Raw genomic sequence first — 21,407 nt, forward strand, 5'->3', positions numbered from 1 at the left:
GGTCTTTAAACTGCCCCCTCCCCACACGCGCACACACACACACACACACACACACACACACACACACACACACACACACACACACACACACACACACACACTCCACCTCTCTGTCTTTCTCCTTCTAGAGGCTGTGCATTGCCTAACAAGTGAATATAATCTGCTTCTGGTGTGTGTGTGTTTGAAAGAGAGAGAGATGATGGAGGGTGAGGAGAAATAGAGCGAGGAGGCGGGACTATCAGCAGAGCTATTCATGTGTGTCCATTGGTACTCCTGAGTGTTTAGCCTGTACAGCATCAACAGACACAGCGAAAAGACGAAGAGAGGAGAGGCTGGTTGATTAAATAATAACTAGGCAGTCATGAGAAGCAGTGCGTTATGGGGCTCTGACGTTGAGCCAGGCTGTTTGGAGGAGAAGCAGAGGTGAACCTTGGGAGGGGAAAAGGACATATACAGAGCATCTGAAACAAACACCGACTCGGCTGTTGCCATGGGGGGCTCCCTCAGCCAGCACAGGAAGGGCTCCATCAGCTCTCCTCGGAAGAAGAGCAGCATGTAAGACGATATTCTTCATTGTTTGTGTGAGAGTGTGATTTGAAAAGAAACTCGCAGAGGCAGTGACAAATAGCTGACTGGACGCAGTTGACCAAGTTGATCAATTTCGCCCTTTAGCACTTGATATTGTGTTGTCTTGTGTATATGAACTCAATGCTTCTGTATTGGTGAGGGAAAGAGGAGAGAGAAATAAGAAGTTGAAGGGCAGTGCTGAGACCTTGATGTTTCCTGTAAAGCCAGGACCTTCCCTGTTGGACTGAAAGCAAATCAGCCCATCAGACGGCTCACCACACAGCCTGTGTTGCTATGCTATTTTGAATACTTTTTACGTATTCAAACTAGCAAACAGCCATCAGACAGCACAGCACACAGCCACTGCTGCTATACTAGTCTGAAATATTTTTATGTATTCAAATCAGCAGTGAGCTGGAGGAGTCACAGAGCAAGACAGAGGAGTGGTACAACTGATGCCATTAGCAGAGAGGCTAATGCAATGAGCATGAGTTGAACAGATCATGCTCCTGAAATTAAGACAGTATCCAAACCTTCCTTTCATTGGTTTTGACATTATAGCAGCAGCTTTTATAATTACAACAATAGAAGAGATAATGCTGCTGCCAGCTATTATTTATGCAGCTGTGACCCTGATTCTAAAGTGTTATTTTAATCATAGAAGCTGCACAGTTTATTTCTGTCTGAGCAGCACAGATTTCTTTTCTGTTCATGCAGTTTGTTTGACATCCTTAAAGTACTGTGTAATGTATGAACTGCAGCTATCTGGAGCCTTCCTCTTCAAAATGTAGGGAGATGTTGTTGCTGAGACATCCGTCAGAGCTTTAAAGCACTTAGCCACCACACTCTCTCTTCTTTTTTTCCCTCTAATCGTTTTTTAACAGAGTTAGTCCTTTCACTTTGTCCTCCCAATGATGCTTTTTATCTCTTATTTTTACGAGCCTCTATAAGCCCCATGTAGTGGATCACTAGCGTCATATCACAGTGTTCACTCAGTAATTCAAGTCATGGAGAACAGCGGCTGTTAGTGAGAAGCAACACCACTGTGTACTGAAGCAGATGTTGTTTTGGAGATGGAAGGGAGACTCATACTCATTTTTATTTCAGGGCTTTGAAAAATCTCTCTTGCTACACAAGCATACTGTAGTCTTCTGCATACATCTGTGTTTGTGTTAGGGCAGGTGGGGGTTGGGGTCGTCCCTGTGGGAAAACTGGGAAGCCAACCAGCACCGTGGGATCGCAGCTTTCAGCTTTTGTTCTAATTTTAGTCGGCTTCATCATCCGTTTTATGTCTTAACTGGAGCAGTCTTGGATGTACGGTGGACTTCTTGTTCTCCAAAACCCCTGAACATCAAAACAGTCTCCCATTTGGGAAAACGCTGATCTGTATTTGGAGCTCATTTGTTGCTGCAGTGATATGAAATCAGGCCAGTCTCGGCTGAAAAACTTTTCTTATCTTTAGAGAGACATGTTATGAATACATGAAGACAGGCACAGAATTGGAGGTTGTACATCTGCATTATGCATAAGCCTTCACTGGCGAGGCTTGCCAGCATGAAAGTGAAACTCACTGCTGAATAATGTTGTTAATGGCCGAAAACCTTCACCTGCACAATATTGTTTTAGACGATGTAGATATCTCTGCATTTAAATTGCAGTACAAGTAAAATTGTGTTTTTATAGTGGCTAAATTGCATTTTGAACAGATATTACATTGGATGGATCTGAATTTAAAAGGCAAAGAAAATGAATGGGAGCATCACAAAGTGGAACAGTAGGGTGTGTGTCATATCCCTGCTCTGTGTGCATGTGTGTACAATGTACATGCACTATTGTCTGGGAATTGTGCGCTCTTGTGTCCCTGTTGTGATCACGAACAATAGCTTGGTTGGTGTCTGTACATGACTTCTCTCTAGAAAACCCCTCCTCTCTTTCTCTCTTACCTTCTCATTCTATCTCTTTTTGTTTTATCTGTCAGTTAAGTTAGTGTACTGTGGGACGGTGAGTGCCTTGGCTCCATTCAATCTAAGTCTGCTCACTTTGTGTTGGTTTTCTGCTCTGATTGCAGATAACTGGGTGTTCTCTGTTAAGGATGCAGAGATATCAGGGATGTAAATACGGTTGTGCTTCCCAAAAGCTCATCAAAGACTTTGTAGCGTCTTTCTCTCTGTGTATGTGCTGAGCTGCATTTAAGTATAAAAATCAACAAAAGATTGTAAATATCATCAGCTGTGCTACCTTCCTTCCTGCCTGTCTGTGTATAAGACTGTGTGCGGTGTCTATATGCATGTTTTTGTTGTTTAATACAATTGTGACCCCTTCCCAAATGGTTGCCATGGTGAAATTAGAGATCCTGTCAACTCTGTTCAAGCACCCATAGTTGATGTCAGGTTTATTACATGTTAGTATTTCATTGCGAAGGTTCATTGTATCGCAGAACGGGTGGCTGAATCTAATGCTGCTGTTTTTCTGTTGTTTTGTTTTATTTATGAGGAATCTAGGAGAGAGTCCAATATTGACCACTAGATGGAGCCATATCATAGAACAAGCCAACAAATGTGACCCAGCAATTTTATTGTGTTCAGATTAGATTCATTAGAGTAGTTACAATGACAGACAGACAAAAGCAATGATTTACAGTACTTAACTGTGAAGGTTCAGTTCATAGACAGAAGCTTTCAAAGCTGAAATTGAAAAGATATTCCACCATAGAAACAGAATTCCCATATTTTTAAACAAACAAAGAATTTCAGTCAGAATGAGTCAAAGCTCAGATGTGTATTGCACTCACTTTTTGAAGATATTCTTTTTTTTTGTCAAAATCTATAACAACTTATGTGATAGTTATGCTTTATAGCTATTTCAGTTTAAACACATGACTAGGAGCTCTTGTAGCTATTGTAAATACTGACGCTGACATGTTTGATACAGTGAAAGTTAACTGTGTAAATGTTGATGTACAAAACATTTGAAGGCATCACTTTCCACATGCACTTGAGTGCCACCTCTAATTGAAACAAAACTTAGAGCTAAGTCTAAAATTAAAAGAAGGAAAAGCTGTAATTACACTCTGCAATTTGAAAATGTTGGACAGACAAAATACTGACAACTCTGTTATTCTGAGCTGTACTGCGCATAAAAATGTGAATTGTAAAGGGTGGCACTGGATGAGAGGTCATGATGTGATGAAAATCAAAGGGGCTCATCCCCTTGGTGGCTTGAATGTGCTCATAAAAAATATATATTGCAGATGAGTGAAACACAAATACTTAAACATGAAATACATAAAACTTAACATACATAAAATTATCATAAAATTATCATGAAAATATTTAAAAACATATTGAAAACAACATACATTAGGTGGCAGTGTATGGTATAAAACCTGTGCATCCAGCCAGTTGTCTCTAGTTAAGAAAACATTGCCCACCAATTTTTCATTGCAATCTGCTCATTAATAGAAGAAACCTACCTGATGATGAGGAAAGCACATGAAGTGCCAAATCAAAAGTTGCTCAGTAAATGTCATAGGATTATGATTTTTCTTGATGGTAGCACTGGAGAAAAAAACAGGATGACCAAAAACATTAGTACTCATCGTGAAGGGACAAAGAATATTCACAGCAAATTTAATGGGAATCCAGCCATTATTTTTAAGGTGCCTTATTAAGGACCAAAGTGTTGGTTAGCAGGAAATGTTGACCCGGTGGTAGTGCTAAATGAAGGATCAGGCTGGTTGACCTTCTGTCATAATGCAGGGGATTGAGAGCAGAGATAAACAGTCTGATAGTTTAGAAGCTTCTCCAATTCCCTCTCTGTATCTGTGCACTGACGCCCACGCACACACACATAGTTATCTCATCCAGTATCACATCACTTCTGTTGTGGCTCGCAGGCATATTTATCATCGCCGATTTATTCTTAGCTCATAACCACACATGCTGCTATCAGTCAAAATGATAATTGATGATTAAGGTTGTGCATTCTTGGAGGATTAACTGATGGCAAACGCACATAATAGCTTTGGTTCAGTATGTGTGGCGTAGTGTGTCTATTTATCTGCCATACTAGTCTGTGTGTGCTAAGATGGCAGCTTTAGATCACATAGGGTGTTTGTATGTGTCGGTTTTGCCACTGTTACTCTGGGTGCTATTTGTGGTTTCAAGGTATTACATAAGAGCTGATTCTTTTTTCTCTTCCTGTTTTCCTCCTTCTTTTATGTCTGTGGTTCATGACTCTGCCGGAGAGAGAGCCAGGGATATTCCCAATGTCCGTCTCTGCATGTTGTCTTCCTCTCTGTGTACATACATGTGTTTTCATGAGTTTACACAACTTCAAGGTGTCACAGAGTTAACTGTTTGTGAAACACAGGCTCTGCATTACGACTGAGCGCGCTGCTCGAGGGGCTTTGTTAGCCTCGGGCAGGTCTTGTCCTCTTCAAGACCGACAGGTTTGTCCTCTCAGCTGTTCTGACTGACAGATAAGGAGGGAAAGGAGACAATGTCAAGAATGTTAAAGACACACAAACAAAGATTCCAGTCTTGCCCCGAAACTCACTTTCTTTCCCTTTGATATACAAATTATTATTCTCATCCTCATTATCTCCCTGACTCTTTCTCCCCCATTTTAATTGATGCAGTTTTCCATCTGTCATGCCTCTAATTTGCTCCATTTTTCTATCCAGCCATCACAGATTGAACAGGCTCCTTTCTCTGTGTTCACCAGTGTGTGACATTATTTGCGTATGTGCATGTGCATGTTTTTTCTGGATGTGTGTCTTTGTGTGTGATCCTTTTGAGAGCTTCTGCCTTTCCTTCCATGTGTCTCATGTGAGCAGTAAAAAACAGGACCTCAAAGTGACGACAAAAAGAAAAGCATCCCTGCTCTCCTTCCTTTTTCTTTCCCTGTTCACCTTTTTCACAGTGGCTGAACCGTCCTCCTGTTATTAGATTAGTCATGGTCCATGTTTTTTCAAAGAACACATCTCATCTGGCCTAGTTACTCTGTGTGTGTGTGTGTGTGTGTGTGTGTGTGTGTGTGTGTGTGTGTGTGTGTGTGTGTGTGTGTGTGTGTGTGTGTGTGTGTGTGTGTGTGTGTGTGTGTGTGTGTGTGTGTGTGTGTGTGTGCGCGTGTGCGCGTGTGCGCGTGTGTGCGTGTGTGCGTGCGTGCGTGTGAGGGAGATGTATAAATGTGAAAGCCTGGACTTAAAGTTACGTAAGCCATCCACGAACAGCCTCAGAGGCACACATGTGAGTGTGTATGTGGGTGATGGTGTGTGTGAGCAGTGATGAGAGCATTCATCCAAATGACTTTACTGTCAGCCTGATGGGTATTTCCATAATTATTGTTCAGTCTAGGTTTGCTTTATTGATTGGTTTGCTTTGTGTCCTGGATATTTTCAGTGAACAACAGATCCTCTGTAGGTTTGGTCACACATCTAGCTAAATCCTCATACGCATACACATATACACATATAAAGGGTACATTGTTAGTCCTTGCTGAAAATATCTGCAACGTAGTTGTTCTTCTCTCCTCTTATTTGATAAGGGAAAAAAGTTTTGTGTCACAATCACAGTTATCCATTGTCTCTTCTGGGAGCTGCCATGCCGAGTAAACAAACCATTAACAATCAAATTACTTTCTGATTACCCTTCAAACTCATATTCATTCTCATTTCAAAGCAAGCATGATTGTGCAGGATGTAATATATCTGTAAAGCTGTCAAAATGCAGATAGCAAGGGCTTTACTGCATTATACTTTATAGTTTTAACAAATGGGGAAGCTGCAGTTTTATTTAAGTGTGTTTTAATCGAAGGCATATATTCAGAAATGTAGGATATTGCAGTGCTACAGTGGAGTTCATCATACACTACGAGCACTATCTCAGATCTAAGCACATCTCCTTAAAATTTACTGTACACCCCATCATTTCTCCACTTCTCCTGGTTTCTTTCCATCTTCTCTTCCTTTGGGACACAAACATCTGGTAGTTTCACTGTCCCACAGAAACCAGACTCTTCTTTGAACCTTAAAACAGGAAGCACTGCCTCTCCTCTCCCCCCTGTCTTCCCTCACAATCAACAAACCCTCAAAGAATCAGGGAGGGGGGAGCGGCAAACTCCTGAGCGCAAGCTAGGAAGTTAGCAAACATGCGAGAGCAGGGTGAGCCGATGTCTGTTAACCAGCTGATCGTCCACCCAGACAGAGAGCAGGGAGGGGAGAGGGAGAGGGAGGAGAGCAGAGAGAGGAGTGACTACTGATGCTACAGTAATCTGCACTGTGAGTCAGTGCTGTGGTGAGCAGAGCAGCAACAGAAGCAGCAGCAGTGTGAGACACGTTTCACTCTCACGAACGTCAACAACGCAGAAGAACAGGATGGGAAATCTGAGCAGCTAGGCAAGAGGAGGAAGTGAGACAGCCCTATAGAAAGCAAGCAGTGAGAGAGAGAAGCAAGAGGACAGATCGACGGCTCCTTTTTTTGACTGCCACCTTTTTTCGCTGTTGAAAGACTGACTGTGGAAGATCACTGACTGGCCATTTGGATTGACAGATCAGTCTGAACTGATCCGGCGGAAGACAAAGTTTACTATTAAACATTGGAGGTGGCATCAGGCTTAGGACTTGACGTGTTGCAGGGATGTCCTGGTTGTCTCCAGTCCAGTGGGCGAAATGGACATGGTCAGCAGTGACTGGGAGTGTAGAAGATGATGGGCAGCCTGGAGCAAAGGATGATGGAGAGGACAAGTAAGAGGGTTTGGCCACAGATGTTCATGTGTATGAGAGCGAAGTCAGAAAGATAGCTGGTTTACAGGTGGATCTGCGTTAGAAATAAAATCAGAAAGAATAGTTTTTTGATAGTGTATGGAGGGGATTGATTACATTTGTGTGTGGGTGCTTGTGTGATGACGGCAGATTCCCCTGAGTCATACTGACAGGTGGTGGATATATACACGCACATGCCACACACACACACACACACAGACAAACTGATTGATAATGTGGTATAAGCTCAGATTCTTTCCTACGCTGTGAATAGGTCAGGCTGCTGTCATTGGCTAAAAACAGATTCTTAGTCAAAATACAGACAGTCAAACTGCTGTTTTGGCAGTGCCTGCTTTGTTTGCACCATCCTGTTTCTTTATGAGACACTAAACGCTCACGATCTGACTGTCTAGGCCTGGTTTTGTGTGTGTGTGTGTGTGTGTGTGTGTGTGTGTGTGTGTGTGTGTGTGTGTGTGTGTGTGTGTGTGTGTGTGTGTGTGTGTGTGTGTAGGCTGTTTGGCAGTTGGGGAACAGTTGCTGAAAGTTGGGGGAAGGGAAAAAAGCCACAGTTTCCAAAGCTTTTGATTTTTTTCTGTCCATTTCCAGTTTCTAAGTAACCATGCAAGATTGCAACCATTGGGGCCATCTCTGGGTCGTGATTCAGTGTGTGTGTGTGTGTGTGTGTGTGTGTGTGTGTGTGTGTGGGGTGGGGGGGGTGGGTATGTACACTGGGATTAGCTCTGGATGGTGGTGTTGTATAGAGCTCCAGAATGTGTGAATGTGTTTGTGTGAACTGGTATCAGAGACAGAGTGTGGTTGGGTATTGGCACTGTGAGCTTTGTTGCTTCTTGTGCTGTTTCTCATTAGTGTGGACGTTTTGATGTGCGTTCAAGTGGCTGGGAATGGGTACTCACACACAAACACACACACACACCCACATAAACTCTCACTCTCTCTGTCTTTCCCTTCCTTTTTGTCTCTCCACAGTTTGGAAATAAATTTGGGCTGGGTGTCTAGGCAGCTGACACTGCAGACCAAAGACTCTGTGTGTGTTTCTGTGTGTGTGCATGAACGAGTGTTGTGGGACACAGTGTGTCCTTATTGAGTGGTAAAGGATGCAGGTGGCCTTGTAGGCTTCACTTCCTCTCCTCTCCCTTCCTCTGACTTCCTTTAAAATAAAAGCAGCTTGTTTATTTCAAGCGGCTTTGAACTCTGAAATCTATTGTTTTCATGTCACTTTAAGAAAACAGAAGATTGATATTGGAAAGCCAGTGCTTACTTGTTATGGTGAATTTGACACAGCAACATACAACCAGGGCTTCCATTGTTATATGTACATCATTTAATGGCTGGTTGTAGCATTTATAGGTTGTTATTTAGACTGATCAATGTTTTCAATGCCCCTCTGTTCTCATGACAGTAGACTGTTGTTTGAGAGGTATTCTTCCAGCTTTAAACCAGGCAATGTGATTTGTTTTAATCACATGCTCCAAATCACTTTATGAGAATAGTTGTTACTGTTTTGTGGGTAATTCATCTTTTATCTAACTGGAGATTTCTTATTTATTTCTAGATAATATGCCAAATATGCATACTCAGTTGTAGCTCTGATCTCTTTCTTGCTGTCTCTTTGTCTGTTTCAGTCTCTGTCTGCATTTTGTTTGTAATATTTTACAAAATATTACTTCGATTACAGGCTTAAAATAAATAAACCTCTCTCTGTCTCCCCACAGTTCAGACTCGGAGGGAGCCTTTGAGACTCCAGAGGCGGAGTCTCCAGGTGTTGTGAAGCTACTGAGCCAACTGGACAACTCCAACCACACAGGTAAGATAGCTCAGGCTGACCCAGGGCTCTAATACTCGTCAGACTCTGTCACACCTTAACAGTGACATTGGGTAGGGATGGATTTCAAGTGTCAATATTTTTGACAACTGTGGAGTAAGAAAAGCCACATTTTAGCTGTATTTTAATTGCCAAATTACTTGCGTGGCTGCTTGTGTTTTGGCATTAAAGAGTAACTTAACATGAGACTGAAGAGCTGTGGTTCACTGCCCTTCATTGAATGTTCTGAGCCTGTGTGTACAGCTGCATCACTGAAGGGCGTGGTGCACCTGTAATCACACCCAACTGAGATGTATGAGTAGGAAGAAGTAAGGTTCTGGAGAAACTTCTTTTGGTGCTGGTGCTGCTTGGGTATCAGCATTAGCACTGACATTTTCAAACTTTACCCACCCTGATACTTTGGTGGCATAGGTGCAAAAATGTCTTCATCAATGTTTACTTCATAAAATTGTCCAGATCCAGGTCGGGACTGGCAGTAAAGGCAGACAGCTAAATGTGTACAAAAACCATGCTTACTATTAGTAATAATGCAAAATAAATGACAGCTTTTACCGTATCACTAGTGGCATCATTCATTAGCTATACTAATTATCATTTGAGGGTAGTAGGGGGTCTGGAGCCAAACAACCATTCATGTTCACATTCCAGTGGAATCATTAGAACTTTAAATCGGTGCCATTCTGCCCATGGACACCATTACCTCTTCTATAAAAGTGATGGTCATCAACAGGTCAGAAGTAATTGTTTCCTTCCACCTATGACTCATAACTCATTACAGAAGCTCTGCTTGTGCAGGACGAACAGCAGCCTCCTGCTAAAGCACTACAATACAGTAGATTTTGGCAAATGTACTGTATATTAAAGGGTTGGTTCATGCAAATTTGAAACAAAAATATTTTCTCTCTTACCTTTAGTCATTCTTGATAATACAGATTTAGTTTTAGTTTTATTTGCCCAGTTTTTGAGTTTTTAAGGGAGGTATTTGTAAGTTTTTGCTATTGCTACATGGTCAATGTTAGCATTAACAGCGGTTTACTTAACAGTCCAGAAGTTGAGTTGAGTCGAGTTCAGCATCAAACTTCATTCCTTTACTATTTCTTCAACTGAAGACTCTTCTCTGGCCGGACCATCTCACATGGGACAGTGCCTTGAAGAAGTAGCGTTTCTCAGAGGATTTATTATACCCTCTTGTCTAATAAAAGCAACAATGGTTGAAGCTCTTTCCAAGACTGGTAAATAAACAGCTGTTAAGGCTAACATTGGCTATGTAGCGATAGCAAAACAAATAGCTCCTTTAAAGTTAGGTTAGGGTTGTTTTTTTTCTTTTATTGCAGTTGTAGTAATTACACTGTCTCAGTGTTACTTTGTGTAATTAAATATTTTGACCAGTGTTAACATGCCTGCTACAGATCTTGGATCAGCATACTGTCATCTGCCTTTACTGTGAGCATGAAAGGTTATTAGAAATGTAAATTAGCGCTCTCCTGTTAGACAGACTTGTACATTAAATGGTTGGTAGTTGAACCCTGCCTGTTTGAAGCTACCAAAGAGGTCCACTCACTGCTGTCCAAGTCCCCCTCCTCACCCCCCTCGCATTCAGCTGTCCTGCTTTACCCACACAGACACGAGTACCACGTTACCATGGTGATAGATAATCTGGAGTGCATCCTCTGTGCTGAAACAAATGCCATTATATGACTAATGTTTGCAAACTCGTTTTTCTTCATCGATCTCCATCTCAGTAATTGATTGACATGTACTGTATGTGTGTTAGAATATATCATTTGTCTGCACGGTGTGGATGTCTCAACTACTTAAATCAGACATGTTTTGACCACAGCATATGGGATGCTGTGCCAGGAAATAACAGAGATTAATGTGTTTTGTATTGAATCCAGTTTGCAGACAATAACAGTCTCCTTTTTGTGCTAAAACAGTCACATGGTCGGTACAAAATGTGGGTTAGTTTTGTAAATAAAAGATCGACTCTGTGGAGAAATTGATAGTCTGGTCCCCTATAATTAGACTCAAACGGTTCAGAGGGGAATCGCTGCCTGTTCATGGGAACAACCACAGGCCACAATCTAATTGTATGTACTGTTGAACCAGGATGAAACCTTAGACAGCAGTGTGCCTACCAATATACTATCTGTTTCTCTCTTACTTCTCCCTTCGTCTCCTTTTCCTCTTTTTTGTTGAGTTGTGAAACTGTAATAAAGCCTGATGTTGTTTTTGTTGCTAGGCCACATGGTGGTGTGTACTCTCCATGACTGGGTGTGGTTCCCCTACATCTGTTCCTTGTCTCTGAAGGGTGTGTGTGCAGTGTTTTTGAAAGTCCCTAGATTTTGAGCAGAAACTTAGCCAAAGATACATTAATTGACTGTGTGATGTAATAAGTCAAACGTTAGCATTCGATCATGACTAACGACGTGTGAAGCTGTCACCCACCCAAGGTGAAACCACAATGTCTTCATTCATATTGTGCATGTTGAGAAGAAAGATATAGGAGAGGGTCTTGTTGGTTTATTATTGCGTGGAGCTGTGTGAGTTGATGTGGGAGCATTTTTCTGTAACAGAGCGTCCTGTGTTTCAGCAGCAATGTGACTCAACAGGGACTGGTCTGCTGCTGTGGTCGTTAGCTAGCTGTTAACGGGATCTGTGAGGACACAGGATGTGAAGTGCTCTGAGAGGAAGCCAGTAGCCATTTTAAGTGTTCTAACAGAAGAAGGAGAGGCCGTCACCTCAAGGGTTAACCCCTGAATGACAGACAAAATCATCAGGTAGCCACAGGATTGAGATGTTAGGTTTTACTGTTTAAGGGCACAAACACTAGAGGAGGGTGTAAGATTTATTTTCTCTTCTACTGTACTGCTCTCTGTTTTTTTCTTCAGCTGCAGTAGGAAACTGTTTTCAGTGAAAACCCTCTAAACACCGTCTGCACACTACCTGCCCAGCACCAAACAGAAGACAGACACAGTTAGCGACTAACTGGAGAACGTAGTGGAGCATTAAGCAGCCAAAGAGACAGATATTTCCCTCAGGAGTTGGTGGAGACCAAACATAAAGCTAATGAGAGATATTAGATTTATATTCATCAGGTGGCCAGAAACACAAGTGATAACGTTGCCCTGTATGCAGTGGACATTTAGATAAGTAACTTTTCGGTAACATGTACACCATATGAACTTATAAAAGCAAGCATATGTCAGTGTTGTGTTCACAGCTTGTTTACACTGCCTTCAAGTGCTCCGAAAATCAGTTATCGTAGGTTTTTGGTAAAAATGGGTTTAAGAAGAGAAAACCATCTAAACAAATGATTTTCCCGGCTGAAAACTCAGACCCACTGTGTCTCAAGTTGAGATGGAGACAGTTATTAAAGATATTCTTTCATCTTGTCTCAACTTGTGTAACTCCCTCCCACACCTGCTATAGCAAAACATCCCTGGATTGTTTGCAAGTGGTCTAAAATGCTGCTGTTGGTATTATGTGACACAGATCTTCATTTCTTTACACTGGCTTCCTATCAAATTCAGAATTTGATACAGACATAGTGACATTAGAGATCTATTGCAGCCCTATGTCACCAGTAGCTCTCCAAGATGTCTCGAAGACTTTGTTATTCCTCCTGGCTTAAAGTGCATTTGAGATTGTGGCTCTGGATCTGTGGACAGCTCAACACCCACCTGTTTAGACTCACTATTGTGTAATCTTTATTTATTTTACTCCTTTTATAGTTCTGAAGTCAAGCACTTTGTGACATTCTGCTCTTATAAGAGATATATAAACTTACTCACGTCTTTTCTTTCTTTTTTCACAGCTCTTCCTGATGTTACGAACCACTTTCTGGACAAGAACTCTAACCAGGATGTTGGCACAGTTTCATTCCAAGAGGTTGATTCCCTGAACAACCTCACCAGCTCCTCGCCGAACAACAGCAGCTTCAGTGTGGATCAGAATCTTAATTTTACCCTAAGCACCAAACACAGTCCAGGAGAAGGCCTCTCCCCATCCACTCCTCTGCCCCAGCCTCAGGCTCTCCGGCCTCCGTCGCTGTCTGTCCTCTCTCCGCTGAACAAACCCGATCCCTCAGAGGTGGATGACGAGGCTCCGGTGACGCCAGACTCCAGCCCAGACTCAAACTTGATCCCCAGTCATGACATCTGTGTGGACCCTGATTTGCTCAATGGCAACATGAACTCTGACACTGTGCTGTCAAACACAAAACTCATCTGTGAGACCAACGACACCATAATCACGTGAGTAGAACATTATAGACAAACATGCACAAAGGCCAGTCCTCTCCAATCATCAATCATAATCATCCTGTTTACAGTCAGTGGCTATATTTACTGGATCATTATGACTCACTGATTTCAAGCTGAAAAAAAAGCTGCTCTCTTTTATGGCTGTAGAGAACAGTAGTGAATGCTTCCTATTGTGCACAATGAACCTGAAGGGATCAGAGTGTTCCCATTGTAACAAACTGTGGTGACCTGTTCTGGTCTTTCAACTTTTGTTTCTCTTCTGATTCCATTCATTCTTCACCAGCGTTATTATAGTTTTTAATGTTTTTATTGCTGTTATTTTTATTTTAGAATTGGAGATCACTCTCTTTTTAGTTCAGTTTTCAGGAAGGGTTTCTTTTTAATTTGCTTGCATCCTTCCATACATACTGATTTATGGCAGTTTCTGATGCTCAGAGATGGATGAAGTATTTTTAACAACTACTGTGTTTGCTGAGAGAAGATATTCTTTGAATGGGGAAGAGAAGTTAAAGTGTCAAACAACGACCTCTTGTGGTTTGTTTCTGTAATGATTCTGCCAAAGAAGTGGCAACCATATTATAATGTTTCCTGAGGTTAGATTTGTTTGCAGCTTTTTGAATGATATATGTAATGGATTACAGCTTGTAGGCCAATATATTGTGTATATAGTCAATTCTTCCCGTTATTTTACATATTGTCCATATTGCAGGCCTCAGATAAAGGTCAGTTTCTCTATCCACTTAATTATATTGACAATTGCAGTCGAGTTCTCCTTTGTTGGAGGGTTTGCATGATTTAAAAGATTTTTTATTATATTACTTAAATTGGTTAAGGAGTTTTGGAAGATTCTAATTTCACCTTCAGTGATGTTTTGCTTTCCAGTTCAACCTGTCTAGTTTTAGTCTTGATTTTCTGTTTACTAAACTATAATAACCCTGCATTCACCTTCTGTTTAACCTAACCCCTGTCCCATCCTCCCCTGTGTCTTTCTTTCCTTTTCCTTTTCCTTCCAAACCTGTCATTCTGTTTCCCTTCTTTCTGTGTGGCATCAGGACTGCCGAGCAAGTCCATTTCCTCTGTGCTCTGTTGTAAGTACTGTATAATCGCGTGTGCAGACGTGTGTGTTTTTGTAATTTGCTGTTCTGAATACAAGTCCAGTGTCATTCCACAGTCTGCTGTGTCACCCACTTGACCTAGATTTCCCTTCGATCACAAAGTGAAGGTGTGGAGAAAAAAAGTGAGCAATAGATTTAGAAAGTGGAGGAGAGAGAGTGTTAATGGGAACCTTGTAATTCCCTCTAATGCCCTGTGCAACTGTTCTTGCTCTTATTTCAATTCATCATTAATCAGCTTTTTCTCCTGCGTAATTCAGCACTTTTCGCAGAGCATGTAAGCTCAGGGCACACACAGAGCAAAGCAATGAGGTCTGGCTATGAGGCTTTCTGTCTCTCCTGCTTTTTCTTCTCATCATGACACCTGCCCACATGAACATCCATGCAGAGATATGATCTGTTTTGTCTTAACACTGATGTTGTCTTTGACTTCATACTCAGGAACTCCTGTAAGATGAAGCAGAACCAGCTGATGCAAACGGACTTTGCTGGACAGGTAAGAATCAGTAATGTTTTTTAGCAACATCCGACTTGTGTGGTAGGGTTATTGTCTTGAATATCTACAGTCAGTCAGTGTGGTTGAGTATGCTTGCTGCTGTTGAAGGATGACCATCATGGAGGCCACGCCACAGATGAAGAGAAGTTGGCGAGCAGTGCAGGTGTCAAACCAGACAAGGACCAAAGCAGTGAGTAAAAGGATCAACGAGTATTGATTTTAATGCTGTGTTCATAATGTCTACATTTCTGAGAGCCACCCAGTTATAACACACACTGATACAATCGTGAATCGCTCTGTTGTTACTCAGCTCAGTGAGGGACTCTCATGAACAGAGATCAGATAACTGGATGTTAAAGTTTAGACAATATGCTTTAGCTTCCCTCAGGGCAAACAATCAGCCATGCTCGATCAATACTGATAGCGAGAAGGTCATCTTTGGCTTACTGTTACAGACACACACACAACATTAATCATTAACTTTCATTTTGTGCTGCATTGACACTTGTGACTTTGTGAGTCATGAGCCCAGAGACAGTACAACAATACAGACCGTTTCCTCTGCTGTGTTTCTAAAGGCATGATGTTTTTTTCTTTTGAAATTATTTTTCTGACTAAGCAGGAATAAAATATTCAGATATTTTCTTTTTTCTTTTTACATAGTAGACACACAGAAATATATATAATTGCAAGAAAAGGTGCTTTCCTACTTTTAAAAATAATTCTGCAACAAATGTCTGAAGAAGTCATTTGGGCTCATCTTTAGTCATAACATGAAGTCAGTATGACCTGCCAGTGGGTTTGGATAATTTCAGGACAAAAGATTAAAGACATGAGTCTAAAACACTAAAGACTTCAGCTTTTTCCTTGAAGTAATGAAATACAACTCACCACTACAGTATTACCAAGATATTACAGATTACATACAATCAGTCATGAGAAGAAATCTGGGAAACAAATGACGGCATCTCATTCCGGTGGAAGTGAAATTAGACTTTAAACATATGTATGGGGACATATTGTAACACTGACTTCTCATCTGCTGCTACGTGCTTGACATGTTGATGAACTATATTACATAAGAGACCACAGCATCAAAAACCCCAAATTCTTCTTAACATGAGTGTGTTGTTTTCTTCCAGTCCAAGACTGCCATGTGACATCCAACCCTGAGGAGTCAGACTGCTGCTCTGTGGTGAGGAAATATCGCATTTAACCATTTAAGTAATTTCCCCTACATCTACTGTACCAGGCCCACATACAGTCTATTTAATCATCTTCACAGTGCTACACTATCATTCATACTGTGTCAGATTTACACTATCAAAGTACCTGTGATGATGATCCCTCCAAAGACCACTAGGTGGGGCTGGAGCACTCATTTCTAGGTCAAACTGAACTGTCACCATCAGTGCCAGGAAAAACATCTATGACAAGTCCAGACGTGTCCTTGTGTTACATGACACTTTAACCGTAAAAGTGGCTAGTCCACCTCTTTCATTATGTAAGATTTGAATGGGCGACACTTACACTGTAAATGAGAAATTATGCAAACAAAGCTGTGTGTTGTGATTTAAAGATGTAATAGACTTAATAGTAGAGTATATATAAAGCTGCAGTATGATGGCCTGTCTGATATGATGACTGCGGTGTGATGTAGGACAGCAGGAGGTACTTACTGTCTGGCACCATGTTCATCTACTCAGGTGACAGATGGATTTAGATTATCATTCAGGAGATTAGAATATGACTGTCATAATCCAGGGAAGGACAAAATGAGAGAGGAGAGAGACAGGGGGACATGAAGAAGAAGGACTGAGATGTTTGAGAACACTGATTAAAAGGCAAGACGGATACGAAGTGAAACATGAGAGGGAGAGATGTTTGAGAGAATGAAGAAGAAAGAAGGTCAGAGATCAGGAAAGAGCAGACATACAGAGAGAATTATAATATGTTCAGTATAAAATAACAGAAACAGAAAATTCTGCACTTCGTACTATATAGAATAGTTTGCATTGGTAATATTTGGAATATGGGAAGGTATATTGTGTTAAAACCTTATAATAATAATAATAATAATAATAATAATAATAATAATAATTATAATAATAATGATAATATCTTGAAAAGTTTAGGTGGGCTTACCCTCCCATTATGATATAATATAATGCTGTAAAAAAAAAAGAAAAAAGATGAAGGACGTGACTGATTCCTCTCTTCCCTCTGCCCTCAGCAGTACGAGGACACGTGCAAACTGAAGAACAAATCAAGGGGAAGTGAGATGCAGAAAACAGGAAGTCAGGTCCTGGATTCCATCTGCATCAGTGAAGCAGAAAAGCAGGCCGTTCTCACCCTCATTAAAGAGGAGGTACACACTTTTATCACACTCATCCAACATGAAACATGTTGTCAGTGTGTGTGTAGGTATTTGGCGTGATTTTATTTGTACGCACAGTTCTGCTCACAGTCGCCATCTCTTTTCAGATCATCACTAAAGAGATGGAAGCCAACGACTGGAAGAAAAAATATGAGGACTGCAGACAAGAAGTCAATGAGATGAGGTTAACAAACATGTTGCTGCATGTTTTTTTATTTACTCAGTTATAATAAAGAAGTGACCATCACTGATTGACTTTGAGGGTCGTGTGAGGTTTTGAAACTGAGACACAATTGAGTAGCTTAGTGGAGATGTAACTGATTTACCACTTACTGTATGATAGCGGAAGTTTTAGTGCTCTCATTAAAATGTTAACTTTAAAAACCACCAGTCTGTCTCTCAGTTTAAGACTTATCATGTGTGTTTTGTCTTATTACAGGAAGATTGTTGTAGAGTATGAGAAGACAATTGCTCAGATGATCGGTGAGTAGAAATGTCAGAAGATGAAATCTATCAAAACATTTGATTGGAGTACATTTTTCTTATTAACACACATTTCACTATTTCAATGCCACAATGTGATTTGTGTCAACTCGTTCTGACATACAGTACATTTCACTCAATACTTCTCTCTTTACTTTTAAATTTATCCCTGTTTATGTGGTAAATACAATGTTTCATGCAATCACTGTTAGCAGACTCGATACAAGAAATAAGTTATTTAGCACTTCACAATAATGTCTTCTTCTTCTTCTCTGCTCCCAGAGGACGAGCAGCGCAACAGTATGAGTTCCCAGAAGGCTTTGCACGCAGTGACAATGGAGAAGGAAGCCGCCCTGGCAGATCTGAACTCTGTGGAGCGCTCTCTATCTGACGTGTTTCGGCGTTATGAGAACATGAAGAGCACCCTGGAGGGCTTTAAGAAAGTAAGGGGCCATAGGACGAGTTCATGCCTCGATAATTATTGGTGGAAAGTGTCGATTTCAAGTGCTGAGATCATCAGCTGATAGTAGCACAAATTGGAAAGAAGATTAAGGTCAGAAGAGAGTGAGAAGGTATCCTGTGAACAGGGGCAGTGGTTGCCTAGGAGTGAGGGTTTAAATTGAGGGTCACTGGCCGTGTTCTCACCCTCAACAAATACCACACAAAAACCCTTCGATTAAAGCAGTGTATGCCCCAATCTTGACCCCCATTTGAATTCCGGGGAAGCGGACAGCTGTGGTGAATATATTGGGCAGCTTCCAGCTGTAAATGTGTGTAACTGCAGGAATTCAGAAAGATTAGAAGGAGGCGTGTGTTTAGAAAGAAAAGAATTCCCACTCTTTAAGACTCAAGTCAAGGCAAACATTAGAGTACTGTAAGGAGGGTGCAGTGTATCTGCTTTCTCTCTGTCTAATGGTGATAGATAAATAAAACTGTGGCTGATCTCTGTTTCCTCAAACAGAATGAAGAGGTGCTGAAGAAGTGTGCGCAGGAATATCTGGCCAGAGTGAAACAGGAGGAGCAGAGATACCAGACACTTAAACTCCATGCTGAGGAGAAACTAGAGAAGTATGTAGAGATGGAAAGGAAATCCGTTTTAACAAACTAAATTCTTTTACGGGTTTGAGATGCTGTTATATAAAATGTGCATTCATCTTCCCCATTCCACATCTGTCACTCAGGGCCAATGAGGAGATTGCTCAGGTGCGTGCGAAGGCGAGCTCAGAGAGCATGGCGCTGACCGCCGGCCTGAGGAAGGAGCAGATGAAGAATGAGTCTTTGGAACAAGCTCTGCAGCAGAAGGTCAGAGGCATCCTCGTCTTTCTACATGCTAATTCTAGATGAAATGTTTAGCTTGCAACAGTACATGATAGAAAGTATTTAGCATCTTTTTCACACTGAATTTCTGTGCTGTGATTTAGTATATAAAGATGTATTGAATGAAATTATTCATCCTTTGTTGTTTTGTGATAGAATCAAGAGATCGAGGAACTCACAAAGATCTGTGATGAGCTGATTGCCAAAATGGGAAAAATAGACTGAGAGGCGGTTCCTGTGGATCAGCTACTACCATCCCTCTGGTCCTGCCTACAGTGACGCCCCGTGCATGCCCCCAGCCAAGAAGCAGCTCTTATACCCTGTGCCAGCCCCGCATCTCAGAGACTGCTTATGTAGAAATTTATAAAGTAACTTCCTGTACACTACTATTGCACTACTTGTGACCAGAATCAAGAAGGTTCTGTAAATGATAGTTATTGTTGGGACTTTGTTATATGTGGTCACTTTGTTTTGTTTGCATTTATTGCCCATTATGAGGTCATCTGGACCCCTTGTGCTTTCATCCATCATGCCAGCGAACAACACCCTGCTTGTGACTCAACTTAAATTCCCAGCAGCTTAACAGCTAAATTCCTAGCATAATGCTCCTGCAGGATGACATCAGGTTTAATGCGGGCTGGAGTTGTTTTGGAGTTTCACATGGGCGTTTGACAAGGATTATTTAAAAGCAACAATAAAATAAAATGTATTTTTCTATGTTGTAAGCAAAGAGTTAACTCTGAAAAAGAGAAGCTCAGGGTTATTGTGTGTGGGGCAGAATGAGGTCAGGGTTAAAGTCAAGCTGCACAAGAGCTAAAGAAAAGGATTTAGGAGTGTTTGAGGAAGTAAAGTAGTCCTCAGGGGCCTTGGTTTGTTCAGGAGTGACACTGAAACCAGAAGGAATATGAAACATATTTCAGTGGAACTAAAGCTGCATTTTCTTCACCGGAGTTACACTATTACACAGTTGAGATTCTAGACGGTTCAAGTTTCTGCAGAATGTTTATCACTCACAGAGAAGTATAACCACCTGACATCCATGGACTTTCCTGTGACTGTATAAACTTTGTGTCATATTCTTGTCTGATCCAGAGACAACTTTATCCTAAAGTATAAATCACAGCTGTCACTAACTATCCCATGTTAAGATTCGTGAAGGCATAACGACACTATATTTTCTTGAGGATAGTAATATAATAAAGTGCTGCAATATGTCACCATTTTTTTTTAAACTATCACTCTGTCAGAGAGCGTCCACTAATCACATTTACCTCTTACCACAAAGGCAATTTAAGAGTTTGACAGCTTTGTAAGAAGATTTGTGATGAAGATATGATTTCTCATTCCGCTCTTTACAGCAATGCACCAGTTATTTAACAGGTAAATCTGCTTCTTTGCATGTTTATTTTCATGGCTTTGAGTTTCTCAGGATTCAGATTGTTTTCTTAACATGCCAGTAAAAACATTTTGTGTTGGGCACAGTGCTTTAGTAATGACTTGGAGGTTGTGACATAACTGGGTATTAAGATATTTCTGAACCAATACCAATGTGATACCTGTGTATTGGTTCTTATTTAAAAAAAACAAACAAAAAAAACATTTTTCAATACTTTCAATACTTTTTCTACAAAAAGAATTCATCAGTGTTTACTGATGGTTTAACACAAACTATTTACCTCATAAGTTTCATCTAAGTTTCATCAAATCTATGATTTAAATCGGGCAATATTTGGTTTAAGAAAGTGAAACAATCTGTGTGAGCATTTAGTTCTACTTTTCTGATACTTTACAGGTTTCAACACTCAGTCCTGTGGAGTCAGTCACTATTGAAAAGGTCTTCATGTCTGATACTCAGCCTCTTAACCACTGTGGAAATCCACTTATGACACAAACACACTGGTGTGCCACAGTTTATATTTGTGCCATTCTAATGTCACGTCACCTCTTCTCTTTGTTTTATGAAAAAATTGTTTTGTCACTTTAGCCCCTGTCTTTGAGTTATTGTTTGTGTTTGTAAATTAGAAATGGCGATCTCACATATGTTGACACACTGAGGACTAACAGTGAGTGCGTGTATATTTGCCTAAATAAATATACATATATATATATAATTTGTTCTACTGCAAGTTCTGTGTGTTTGTTGTGTTTGTATAGTTGACCATGATTACCTTTACGCACAGATGA

At 40.9% G+C, this 21,407-nt stretch overlaps 1 protein-coding gene across 4 annotated transcripts; it reads left to right on the forward strand.

Annotated features, from left to right (window-relative positions):
• Window positions 1-250: 250 nt before the first annotated feature.
• LOC130169852 (transforming acidic coiled-coil-containing protein 1-like) lies at window positions 251-21,334 on the forward strand. 4 transcript variants are annotated; one of them, XM_056376884.1, is made up of 13 exons: window positions 251-555; window positions 9,064-9,155; window positions 12,991-13,429; window positions 14,992-15,046; window positions 15,155-15,236; window positions 16,189-16,241; window positions 17,283-17,414; window positions 17,531-17,607; window positions 17,863-17,906; window positions 18,189-18,349; window positions 18,868-18,974; window positions 19,088-19,208; window positions 19,380-21,334. In XM_056376884.1, the coding sequence occupies exons 1-13, from the start codon at window positions 491-493 to the stop codon at window positions 19,446-19,448; spliced, it is 1,497 nt and encodes a 498-aa protein (XP_056232859.1). In that variant the 5' UTR covers window positions 251-490; the 3' UTR covers window positions 19,449-21,334. The 4 variants fall into 4 exon arrangements, with proteins under 4 accessions (XP_056232859.1, XP_056232858.1, XP_056232856.1 ...); XM_056376883.1 differs by having other exon boundaries at window positions 252-555; window positions 17,280-17,414; XM_056376881.1 differs by lacking the exon at window positions 251-555 and adding an exon at window positions 6,836-7,312 and having other exon boundaries at window positions 17,280-17,414.
• The last annotated feature ends 73 nt before the right edge of the window (window positions 21,335-21,407 follow it).

The sequence above is a fragment of the Seriola aureovittata genome, chromosome 5 (assembly GCF_021018895.1).
Source record: "Seriola aureovittata isolate HTS-2021-v1 ecotype China chromosome 5, ASM2101889v1, whole genome shotgun sequence".
Taxonomy (NCBI): Eukaryota; Metazoa; Chordata; class Actinopteri; order Carangiformes; family Carangidae; genus Seriola; species Seriola aureovittata.

Excerpts from the sequence above, each read along its gene's own strand:
- LOC130169852 (XM_056376881.1), top strand. The coding sequence starts at position 7,206 with ATGTCCTGGTTGTCTCCAGTCCAGTGGGCGAAATGGACATGGTCAGCA. Across the intron at positions 9,156-12,990 it reads GGACAACTCCAACCACACAG|CTCTTCCTGATGTTACGAAC; the intron begins GTAAGATAGCTC and ends CTTTTTTCACAG. Across the intron at positions 15,237-16,188 it reads ACCAGACAAGGACCAAAGCA|TCCAAGACTGCCATGTGACA; the intron begins GTGAGTAAAAGG and ends GTTTTCTTCCAG.